The 12,721-nt window shown below is 44.1% G+C and overlaps 1 protein-coding gene across 1 annotated transcript in view; it reads right to left on the minus strand.

The window, feature by feature from the left end:
* The window catches only part of VIPR1 (vasoactive intestinal peptide receptor 1), a 100,759-nt gene that overhangs the window by 55,878 nt on the left and 32,160 nt on the right, over positions 1 to 12,721 (minus strand). The window contains exon 2 of the mRNA XM_053943370.1: positions 6,846 to 6,942. Within this exon, the coding sequence (XP_053799345.1) occupies positions 6,846 to 6,942 (97 nt within the window). The remainder of the gene's footprint in view (positions 1 to 6,845; positions 6,943 to 12,721) is intronic.

A 12,721-nucleotide genomic window follows, 5' to 3' on the forward strand; every position in this document is an offset into this window, starting at 1 on the left:
CAACTGGGAATTAGCAGTGCTCACGGGAGAGGTGGAGCTAAATCCCAATCCCAAGCACCTGGAGCTAAATCCCAACTTTCAGTGAGGCTGGAATTGCATTCCTCCCTTCTGAAATACAGAATCATGGAATAGTTTGGGTTGAAAGGCACCTTTAAAGGTCATCTTGTTCAACCCCCTTGCCACGATTTCACCTCAGCTGCCAAATCCCCTCCAAGCCACTGAACACCAGCACAGAGATTTTCTGTGCAATGTGGTTTATTTCCCTACACACCTGAGCTGCTCACTAAGACTTTAAGTATTTTAAATATCCCCTCATTTAAAATATTTTGACAACAGGGAAGACAATCAGAACAGGATTCATGATATCCTGAAAGAGCTGCCTACACCTGGCCAGAACACACCAGAGATACCCAAACCCAAGTGAAAATCCCTTGCCAAAAGTCATTCCCATGCCATGGCTGTTTGCCCATGGAGCAAAGATGGACAGAAAAAGAACCATTTTTAGGGAAAATTTTGCTGATTACTGTTTCCTCAGAAAGAAACTCCTGGTCTGGAAGAACAGCATCAGCTTCAGGCTGGAGCAAAGCAGCCAACACCAAAGTCTGGGCTTGGTTCTCAAGGTTCAGGCTGGTTTTACCACTGTGACAATGCTGCTCCTTCCTCATGTTTCAGGGGCCAGCTTTCACAGCAGAGTCTGCAAAAGTTCTCCTCTGAAAAACCCATGGCAGATTTCTTTATTTTGAGTTTTTGGGGGAGTGGGTTCCAGCTCTGTAAGAGCTGAAGCATGAAGGTGTTTGGGAAGAGTCCCAGAGAGATGAGGGAATGGTGAAGGAAGAGCATTTGGATGGACCTGTCCTACTGTGTATCGTGATCATTGCCAAAGAACTGGGAGAAAAATTCCTGCTAAATAAAAGGGAGCTTGACTTTGGCACTGATCCTACATGAGAGTCTGGGGTTTAAAGTCTTGATGTCCCATGGCTGAATTTTCTACTGTTGTAGGAGAGGCCACCCTGCCAAGGAATGGAGGGGACTGATGTCACATCTGGGAGTTGCCCAGTGCTGCTGGTCAGAGCAAGAATGAAACTAAGAGACCCTTTGCATCACCTAGGCTGGAGTTACAGGAAGAAAAAAAAGTAAATTAAAAATTAATAAAAGAGAATGTGGCAAAAAGTCCAGCAAAATTAAAAATGAAATTAATAATTAATAAAAGAGAATGTGGCAAAAAGTCCAGCAGGTCCTTTTGCCTTTAGAGAGACCATCAAGATCAAACACTGAGCTAAACTGCTTTTTTTTTTTTTTAATATGTTGATTGAGGGTTTGATTTAGCAGACCAACAGCTGCCATTTAATGCCATTCCTGTTGTCCCAGGATTTTTTAAGAGGTGGATGAATATGGCAGAAGACTTATGAGAGCTCTACACAGCTCTGAAGTGACAGAATCACAGAATCTTTGAGGGTGGGAAAGACCCCTGAGGTCACCAAATCCAGCCACCAACCTGGCACCACCATGCTCACCACTGATGCACGTCCTCAAGTGCCACATCCACAGATTTTCCCCACCCTAGTTTGGGCACTCTCTGGAATTCTTGAGCTGGATCAGCCTTCTCCAGCACCGGGAGAGCTGCTGATAGCAGGATTGTCCCACAAATCCCACAGGCACCTCATCTGCCCCACGATGGTTTATGCAACGGGGAGGTGAGAATTCACTTGAACTTTTCCAAGCAAGGAACTATTAATTATTTCTTATCTTGCTGCACTATAAACAGATGGTGATGAATAAACAGGCTCCTAATTTAAACTTCATCAGTGTTTTTTTCCAGCTTGATTTTTAATTTCCATATGTTGTTCACTGCTTCTCCTCCCATCAAACTTGATTTGACTTTCTTAGGGAGGGCTGATAGAGACCCCCCCCCACCCCAGGCTCCAAATTTGGTTTTTTTAGCCAGCCTCCACCGTGGAACAGCAAAAGCAGTATTCCAACAGCATGGGCCATTTCCCACCTGGATTTTTTAACATGTCACAGTAGTGATGATGAGCTTGCAGAACTCATCTTTATCTCACAAGTGTGAGGCATGTGCAATGTAAGCAGATATCAACAGGCATTGGGAGGGGGAATGGCGCTATTTTTCACCATGTTTTCCATTTTTCACACATTTGTATTGGGTTTTATTATGTTTCCAAGTCAGACAGGCCTAGAGGGCAAACAAAAAAGTGCAGTGTTGAAGGACTAGGGCTATCAGGCCAGGGCAGGATGGGGCTTGGAGCAACCTGGGATAGTGGAAAGTGTCCCTGCCCATGGAAGGGGGTTGGAATGAGATGATTTTTAAGGTCCCTTCCAACCCAAATCATTCCATGATTCTGTGATGCCATGAAGGCCGTGCTTCCTGCACAGCTCTTGGTCTCCAGAGTTGCTGATCCCACCCAGACAGGAGTCATGGCTCCTAATTCAGCTGCTATCCCCTAAATAACTCTCCTGCTTCTGAAAGAGTATCTGATTGCCGAGCAAATTAATTAGCAATAATGGGATAAACGGATAATGAGCTGAGCCAGCCAACCTAGACCTGATTGATTTTCCTGCTTTTTTAAAAAGAGAGGGCTACTTTTAAAAATTTATTATAATTTAGTTTGTTTGCTTCAGTTTAAGCTGAACTGTTTGTAAATTAAAACCGTGGAGAAACAAAGCTTTCCCAAAAAAAAAAACCAAAAAAAAAAAAAAAAAAAACCAAAAAAAAAAAAAACCCCAAACAAACCAAAAAAAACCCCCAACAAACCAGAAATACTCCTTTTTGCATGACATAAAAGAAGCAAGTGAAAGTCAGCAGGAAGCAGTGCAGTGGTGATTCCTGCCTTGCAGCCTTCAGGAGCTCAACCACACTTCACAGAGAGGGATTTGCCTCTGTCTGTGGGTCTGGGAAGCAAAGCCCCTTATCCCAACCCTTGGGAGAGCTTCCCTCCTGCTGCTCAGTGCACTGTCAGCTGAGCAGCCACCGTGTTGCACACACATATCCTAGCTGGAAATTCACCTGGAGCTAAATCCCAGCTTTCAGTGAGGCTGGAATTGCATTCCTCCCTCCTGAAATACAGAATCATGGAATAGTTTGGGGTGAAAGGCACCTTTAAAGGTCATCTTGTTCAACCCCCTTGCCACGATTTCACCTCAGCTGCCAAATCCCCTCCAAGCCGCTGAACACCAGCACAGAGATTTTCTGTGCAATGTGGTTTATTTCCCTACACACCTGAGCTGCTCACTAAGATTTTAAATATTTACATATCCCCTCATTTTAAATATTTTGACAGCAAGCAAGACAATCTGAACAGGATTCTTCACATCCTGAAAGAGCTGCCTACACCTGGCCAGAACACACCAGAGATACCCAAACCCAAGTGAAAATCCCTTGCCAAAAGTCATTCCCATGCCATGGCTGTTTGCCCATGTGAATCTGGTCTACCTATTCCTGATTTTAATGGCAAAGAACCCACCCTGTGTTGAATCACACCTTGCATTTGATGTCTCTGCCAGTTACTTCAGCATGGGAAGAACACCAGGGCAGAGGAGTGCAAGGCCAGTCCTGCTCGCCAAATCCAGCCCTGTGCTGCCACAAAACTGCACCCCACACACCCCTCCAGAAACTGGGCAAGCCCTGCCACCATAAAATTCTCCTTCCTGCACACCTGCAGAGAGGCTGTTGGGTGTCCTTTGATGGTTACAAACTTCCTCAAAAGCCCAGACTTTGATCTTGCTGCTGTTTGGTTCTCCTCTGTACTCACTGCCAGCTTCAACTGCTTTTCCCTGTGGATTTCCCCCTCACTGCATCTTCTGCAGCCTTTCCTGTGCTGGAAAACAAATTAAATAAACTTCTCATCAGAGTTAAGCAATATTTAGTGACCCCTGGGCTGTAGCATCACAGAATCATCAGGGTTGGAAGAGACCTTTAAAATTATCAAGTGCAATTGTCAAACTTCCTCAAATATGGGTAAATCCATGGATACTGAATCACACTCCTAAAAGGGAATAGATTTGCATGGATCATCTCCTTCCAACCCCCTGCCAAGGGCAGGGACACCTTTCAGTATCCCAGGTTGCTCCAAGCCCTGTCCAACCTGGTTTATCCAACTTCCAGTGATGGAAGAAATTTAATCTGAAAAGAAACCCGGATTTCATGCATCTTCAACCCCTGTGAGGAAGGGATGGGTGTTTGAAGACAAAAAAAAAGAGGGTTAAGAAGGACGTTGTTGTTTATCAGTGGAAATCTACCTGCTGAACCCAAGCCAGTGATCAACCTCAGCACCATCAAGTGCTCTCAACAAGTGACTAATCTGCCTGACACATCAAATTACACCTGTGATTAAGCCCCTCTGATCAATACAATTGATAATGGCTCCTAAACAAAGCTTTCTTTCCAGAATGTACCGAGACACTCATTTATTTCCACTCATTTGATTAGAAAGGATAATGAATTGCTGGTTAAACCTCAGGTGATTCTCCTGTTCCTGAAAAGGGTGGGAATTACAGAAGGCAACGCAACCACCTGGCCATAAATCAAAGTTTAACACTGCAGATCACAGGGAGCCTCAATTGCTCTCCATCCTCCTGTTCTGGAGGATGGAACTGGGTTAAAATCATGTTTTTCCTCAGAGTTTTACTAGGATTTTTCTTCCCAGCAGCACTCAGATAAAACAGTCATCACCTTCATATGATCTCGTATCATCACCTTAATGAGATTTCTCTCCAGCAAACTCCCCCCTTGCCCCCACCCATCAAAGTTCAAAGTTTGATTTTACAGCTCAGCCACACTTATTGAGTTATGGAGCCCCACTCCAGAAAAGCACATTCCTTGACCTACTTGTGCTCACATGCTGTGAGCACTCTGAAGGGGAAACACATCCTGTGTAGGTATTTGGAAATTATCTGTGCACACAGCCCATAACAGAGTTCTCCATAAATTCATCCACCCATTTAAGAGCCAACAAATCTGTTTTGTTCTGTTGCCTCCAGGGCAGTTTTGAGTGTCTGGATGATAAAGTCAGGTATTGAGCTCCTAAATACCTGCTGATGTTTTGGGGTAAATGGATGCCAAATGCTTCCCACAAAGGAAGGGACCTTAAAATCATCTCCTTCCACAGGCAGGGACATCTTCCACTAGGCCAGATTGCTCCAAACCCTGTCCAGCCCGGCCTTGGACACTTCCAGGGATCCAACAACAGCCACAGATTCTCTGGGAACCTGTGCCAGGCCTCACGACTCTCTCAGGAAGGAATTTCTTCCTAATATTCAATCTAAACCTGCTCTCTTTCAGTGTGAAGCCATTCCCCCTTGTCATTCCAGTTGCAGTACTGTCTCCATGGGCAAAACCATTTTCCTGTGCTTAAATCTGCAATTTCTGAATCAGTCCAATTCATCAGTAGTGACTGGTGGAAATGCAGATTTATCCCAGTCCAATATTTCAGCATTCCATCAAGGGAAAAAACCTTCCAAAGCATTGCTATGTACTTGCTTTGGGCATTAATGACTTTCAACATGGCTGGGTGTCTTTACTTCAGAATTGGGAAAAATACTTCCAATGGTTTAATTCTCTTGTTACAAGGAAAAAAAAAAAAGAAAAAGCTGTTTTGGATTATAGTTTCCAATGAGAAAAATCATTTTAGAAAAGCAGAAAAAGCATCGTCACTTCAACTATTTTTTCTCCTTTTAATGTATTACATTTAATTTAATTTCTTTAAATATCCATGAAAACGAAATGAAGCATTTAGCTGGCTTTCAGATGAAGGTTTTTATCCACCCTGAGTTCTCCCTTCTCTGGATTCCAGAAGAACACTTCTTCAAAAGGCTCCATTTAACTGTACAGGGACACTTGAAACAGCTTCTAAATCAAAGACAACCATCCCTTAGGAGATAAGAGCAGGGGCCAAAAGCCTTCCTGGCATCCAGTGAAGCTCCTCCTGGGATCAGCTTGTCCCAGGATTCTGCTCCATCAGAGCAGTCCTTCACTCTGTGGCCTGGCTGCAAACATTGCCAATAGAGAGTTTCCTCTTCCACTTTTCCCTCCTTTGGGAGGAGGGATGCAAATCTCAAGCAGGATTTCAGATTCATCTTCCCAGCCCCTTTTCCCAGCAAAATAATCCCTTATTTCTGGATCCTGGCAGTCTCACTTGGGTTCCTACACACCTTTTGCTGGCAGACACGGGGCTGGTAACTTGAAAGAGGTGTTTGGAGGGGGAGAGATCCAACTGGATGCCTTAATTTGGGGTTCTGACAGCTCTGCTGCAGGACAGGGTTGGATGGGATGGGGCAGCACCAAAACCTCCCTCCTTTCCTGATCATTGAAGCAGGAAGAGGGTTAAGGAGACTGGAGACCCTTCCAGGGGGATTTCTCAGTGTGGTGAGTGCTCCATGAACAAGGAGAGGATCTCAGCTGCCTGTCCCAACTCCAGAAATACTTCACAGCCTTGGAGCACCCTCTGCTTCACCCCCAAGACAGGAGCAATTTTGGCATAGGGAAGGGAGGCCAGTTCAATCAAAGGAGATGGTCAAAGTGACTTCCCTTAGAGTGATCCAAGACTTAGGAGAACTTCAGGCTTTCAATTCCCAAGGAAAAAAATCCAGTTCAGAGAGGTGGACAACTGTGATTAAAGCCACTGAAATGCCTCAGTCAGGCATTCCCAGCCAGCAGAGCTGCTGGAACTCTTGGATGACTTTGGAAGCAGCTATTTCTCTCCCTGCTGAAGAGCAGCTGGAGGAATCCTTGCTCCAGCAGCAGAAGGGCTGGGAAACAGCCAGGACAAGGCAGCTGTGAGGCTGGGGGACGTGGGTTTGCTGGCCAGGGAAGGACAGAAACGTTGCCATACCTGAGGTCTGGTTGTCCCAGGTCAGCTCTGCCAGGCACTGGCTGCGCTCCTCCTCGATCTCCTGCATGATGCTGCACTCCGGCCGCGTGCTGGACGCCTGCAGGGAGGGCACAGAAGGAGACAGTGAGCAAAGCCCATCCTCAGGGAGGCTTTCCTGGGGATTCACAGCCTCGTGGAGCAAGCTGGAGCTATCCAGGACCATTGCACAGATGTGCACCCTGCCTTATTCGCTCAAGAGGAGGGAGAGCAACCCAGAGCCTGCTGAAAAATCAGAATTTCCCTCCATTTCCTTAGGAAAAAGCCCACAACTTATTTTTTTTTATGATGATCAGCGTGATAATTCACATGTAGGGAACTTTGGAAGGAATTTGAGATGGGACCTCTGAATTGTTTTTGATGATGTGGTTTATTTATTTTATCTTCTACACAGGCAGGAAGGGTGAGTTTGGCTCACATCGTTAAAGCATGGCTCAGAAGGTCACAAGACCTTCTTAGTTACAAGACCTTTTAAGGAGTTATTGACCAATAAAACACTGCCAATAAGGATATTTATGTTTTTGACCCAGTCCTTAAATATTTAGTCTTATGGACTCATGCTACAGTGTGAGCTTTCTTAGCCAATCCTGTTATGACACACAAACCCACAGCACTGCACTCTAAACTCCTTGTTTACTTCTGTAACTACTTTTATTTTTTCTATATCTTAACCTCTAAAGCTTGAAACTTTCCTTTACTTAGCTCAACATGTCTCTGCTTTAAACTACAAATCCACATTCTCACTTCTAGCACCTAAGTTTGGGAGACTTTTCCAAGGTCTCAGATCAAATCCTGGGTTTAATTCTAAGCTTTGGCTCACAGGCACAAAGTTCTGAGAGTTCTTTGCATTTTGGATTCCAACAGATCAGGAGCAATTCTGCTGCTCTATGCTCTGGAAACCCTGCCTGGTTAACCAACACCACAGCTATGTAGGGCAGGGCAGCTTTAATATTTATGCCAGGAGCAGTGGGATCCGTGCTTCGTGGTTTATTCCCTGGCTCTCACGCTAATTCAAAGCACAACAAACCCCAAATCAAATAAGAACAGAATCTCTGATGCAGATTAGGAGATCAAGGAGCTAAAAAGCAGGGAATTCCCAGTGAGAAGGCTTTTTCCCTCTCAAGTGGTTTCTCCTCAGTCAGCCCTAATCAATTTGTGTTTGTAATACAGCAATGACCACAAATGTTCAGGTAATTAATCGTGGACTGCTCATAACGTGCAATTCATGAACTGCCTCAACCATAAAACGTGGAAATGGTGATTTTTACTCCAAAAAAAGGAACTTGCACATATCTCAGTGTCCCCTTGTCACCAACACACTCTCAGCTTGGAGGGGACACCTTGACCATTGCTATGGGCAGAAACTGAGGCTGCTCCCAACCCCAGCTCTTCTAAAGGGGTTGGAATGGGAAAGAACTTTTCAGAAATCCAGCTGCAAAGAGGTGGAGAGAAGGGAATGAGGTCAAGAGAGCCAAGCCTTGGCTTGAGTTTATACTGTCCCTGTTAAATGTAATGTAGGAAAAAACATCCATGGGGTGAACTTCAGGAACAGATCATGAGGAGACAGGAGAAGTGATTGATTCAGTGTCCCCTCCTGAGGGTTTTGGGATAATCATATATTTTTATCAGAAATAGGCAGAGAAAATAAATTAAGAAAACAAAAATAATTTCCTGTCTTGTTTCAAAATGCATTGAGTTATTGCTCTGTTGATATATTTGCCAGTCAAGGTTTTAAGACAAAAAAAAAAAGTCCAGCAATCCTTTGAAGGAACAATTGTTTGATGTAAATTTGGGTTAAGATTAAAATAATTTAACACATTAATCTTACCATTTTCTATTAACCTATCCTGCTCTCTTCCCTGTTTCATGCCATGCCTGGTTTAGATTTTAATTTCCTTTAGGTTGGGAATGGGCCTTGATTAGTAGTGTATAAACAAATAATTGTGGTTTTGCAGTCAAATTAAAAATAAATAAAAATACAAACACTAGAAGAAGGGGAATCATTTGGAGTTGTCTTCATTCTCAAATATTTCTTTTCCCCAAAGGGAAACAGATCTTTGGAAATTTCATCTTGGCTCATCTGAAATACCATAGAGTTGTTTTGATTTACAGTTCTTCTTGCCATTTTATTTAACCTTAAAAAGGCACGAGGGGAAGCGTGAGAGATTTGCAGAACACTTGCTGGAAAAAATAAAGATTGAAATGTTTTCAAAACATTCTGACTTTTTCAAGGGGAAGTTTTAACTCTCTGGACTTAAACGTTTGCCAGATTCATCTCACATCTATCTATAAATACCTCTGGTTTTCACTTTATAAATTAATTCATGCGACTCTAACTTTGATTAGGTCTGGCAAAGCACTCTGTAGTTCTACAATATATCTGAATTTTTTTTAGGCAGCAGATTTTACACCAAGCCCATTAGCAAGTACTTCACTGCCACTTCTTCTCTTCACCAAAATCTCATGCCTGAGCTGGATAATTGTATATCCACCTCAATGGTCCAATATTTGTTGCTGAGTAACTGGTTTTATCACCTTTAAAAAACAAATGAGGCTCTTTTTTTGAAAAGTGGGCTTGTGACAGGCTCAGGTAAACTTGAATATACATAGAATCTTTAAAATCTCATCTCTTTTTTTGCCATACAATCCAAAAGAAAATTTATCTATGATAAGCAAAACTCTGAAAAAAGAGTGTCCAGCAGCTAAATACCAAAATAGAGAAGATCTTGGATTTGTGGTGCTGGTGCTGACTTCTTGTGAGCTTTTAGGGAAGGTGGATGCTCACAACAACCCCAAGCCAAACTGCAGTTTGAGGGCAGAGGGGCTGGAAAGGGTCCTGGGGTGTTGGTGACAGCAGCTGAACATGAGCCCAGGTGTGCCCAGGTGGGCAGGAAGGGCAATGGCACTTGGACTGGATCAGGAATTGGGTGTCCAGCAGGACCAGGGTGGGGATTGTCCCCTGTGCTGGGCACTGGTGGGACCACACCTCCAACCCTGGGCTCAGTTTTGGGCTCCTCATGACAAAAATGACACTGAGGGGCTGGAGCATGTCCAGGGAAGGAAACGGAGCTGGGAAAGGGTCTGGAGCACCAGGAGAGGCTGAGGGAGCTGGGAAGGGGCTCAGCCTGGAGAAAAGGAGGCTCAGTGGGGACCTTGTGGCTCTGCACAACTCCTGACAGGAGGGGACAGCCAGGTGTGGCTCTTCTCCCAAGTAACAAGTGACAGGACAAGAGGAACAGCCTCAGTTAGCACCAGGGGATGTTTCGTTTGGATATTAGGGAAAGTTTCTTCACTGAAAGGGTTAATCCTGGCACAGGCTGCCCAGGGTGGTGGTTGAGTCACCGTCCTCTGGAGATACTTAAAAGCCATGTAGATGTGGCACTTGGGGACATGAGCCAGTGGTGGCCTTGGCAGTGCTGGGCTAATGACTCCTCTGGATGATCTTGGAGATCCTTCCCAACCGTAATGATTTTATGATCCCATAAAGAAAGAGTGGGATGTACCTCAGCTTCTCTGTCAGTGGGACACATCACCCTCAATTTTAGCTGAGTCAGAGCTCTATGTTTAGTCTGACCTGATTTTTTTCACCATTCCTCCAAGTCCACAGAGAGCAAGCAAACACCGGCTCTGAAGGCTTTCATCCCACTCCACTGCCTGTGGTTGGATGGCTTCAAACTTAAACACCCAGCACTCAGCTGGAAAAGGTCAGTGATGTGTGAATTTAATGTCCACAGACCTTTAACTCAATCAAGGTCAACAAACAGATTCACACTGGATGATTTCAAGTTTATGGTTCATTTGGCACATTAACTAAAGAAGTAAATAAATAACTCTATCATTCATTATTCCTCAGTGATAACAGCAATAAACTTCACATGTCACAGCAGTCACTGATGTAGGCTGACAAAGGCAGATGGAATAAAAATAACCCAAAAAGATCACAATTTTGGGCATCATTAGGAAACAAAGTGTGGGGTTTTTTGTTGGGGGGGTTATCAGGGAACAAGTTCTGCTGCCTTAATTCCCCCCCCAGGTGACAAAATGCTCATCATGGCTGGAAAGAGCCCTGAAGAGCTGTGACTCCTGCCCGACAAAGGGGATATTCCCTGGAGGAGGGGCTAAATAATTATCTTTCTTTGGTCCATTCCTCCTGGAAAAGTTGAATTAGACTTTATAGACAGCTTTGTACAAATTCACTTTACTAATTCTCCATTCCCAGGCTGTTTTTTACTATTTTGTGCTGTTCTGTTTGGGTTTTTTTTCCTGTAGAAAAGGCAGAAATTTTGGGCTTTCACTGCAATGGGCAACTGGCCACACAGACAAAGGGCTGGGGAGCACATGAGTTCACTTTTCCCATCCAAAAAGTAAATACAAAGCAAAAAGGATGACGAGCTCTGGTTAGCTCACGTTAACATCAGAGGGTGAACTGCAATCCAATTTATTGGGAATATCCATTATGGATGAAGCTGAAACGTGGCAACCACCCCTCCTGGCATACCCAAAACACCCTGTAAAGCTGTGGTGGGTTTGTCAGGGGTTTTCCCACTCTAATGCCTGAGCAGAAAGATGAAGGGAATGTTTATCTGGATGTGATTTCTTGCAGCCCTGAGCTCTGCAGCAACTCTCACATAACAAGGAGTTGTAACCAAAGTCTTTATTAATGAGAGTTTTCTTTCCCAACAGATCCCAGGAATTGTTAGAGGATTACTGTGCAGTCTGCTGCTGCAAATAAAGCCTTTGTGTCCACTCTAATTAAATGCAATTCCAAGGGTTGCCACAGACTGAAGGAGCTGCAGAAATGTTTAGTCTCATCTGCAGGGCCAGAATGTCCAGGGGACACGTGGCAGCTCCTCAGAGACAGGTGGGAGGCACAGAAGAAGGGCTGTGAGCCTCGATGTGTCCCTTTCTCCTGATCCCAGGTGTGGGAAATGGGTTTGTAGAGAATTCTCCAAGCCTGACAGGAGGCTCACACAGTGTGTGCATCCGTGTGCAAACCTTGAAATAAGAAATGCTGACTTAGAAATGCCATGGAATAGGACAGACATTGCTGAGAGAGAAGTGGAGCTGGAAACAAGTTTCAAAAGATAACCTTACAAATAAGACCAGATATTTTGGAGAAATAGAACTAGGAAAGATGCACTATAGTAGGACCCACAAGGAGTAATTTTAGATTATTGGCTCTAAGGCATTTTCAACATAGTGTAGCAAAAGCTGATAAGCCAAGAAACATATTATAATGTATTATAATTTAAAAATAGCTTCTAATTATAATAACATTAATTATAACATCTGTATTATCTCACCCTTCACATAAAACTAAAAATAGAAGTTTTTTAAACCCATCTCAATGACACCATCTCTAAATCAAAACCAAAAATCCAACACCCAGGGTGTTCCTGGGCTCACCTGGAGCTCTCTGGATGGAGACTCCAGAGATGAGAACCAGGGGTGACCACAGTGATAACAGGATTTGGAGTCCAACAGAGGAGGAGAAGAACTGAAAAGTCTTCAGGTGATGCAATCCCACCCCTCACCCATTTCTGTTCAGCTCAGTGGAAGTGGACACAGGTTCACTCCCAGCTCTCTGAGTGATAATTTCTCCCCATCCCCACCTTCCCAGAGCTTCTGTGAAAACAGGAATGCAATAAGACAAGAGCAAGTTCCCTTCCTAGAGATTTTGTAACTTGACTTCAGTCACTGCTCGAGGTGGAGATGAAGTTTTTTAACCCTTTCTCATGTGAACCAGAAAGGAAATGAAAGCTTTTAGCAGGCAGGTCTTATTTCAAGCATCAGAAATCTAACCTCCCTCTGGCTTTCATCCGTACTCATTATTTGTAGGA

Source organism: Vidua chalybeata, chromosome 1, assembly GCF_026979565.1.
Source record: "Vidua chalybeata isolate OUT-0048 chromosome 1, bVidCha1 merged haplotype, whole genome shotgun sequence".
In the NCBI taxonomy this organism is placed as follows: domain Eukaryota; kingdom Metazoa; phylum Chordata; class Aves; order Passeriformes; family Viduidae; genus Vidua; species Vidua chalybeata.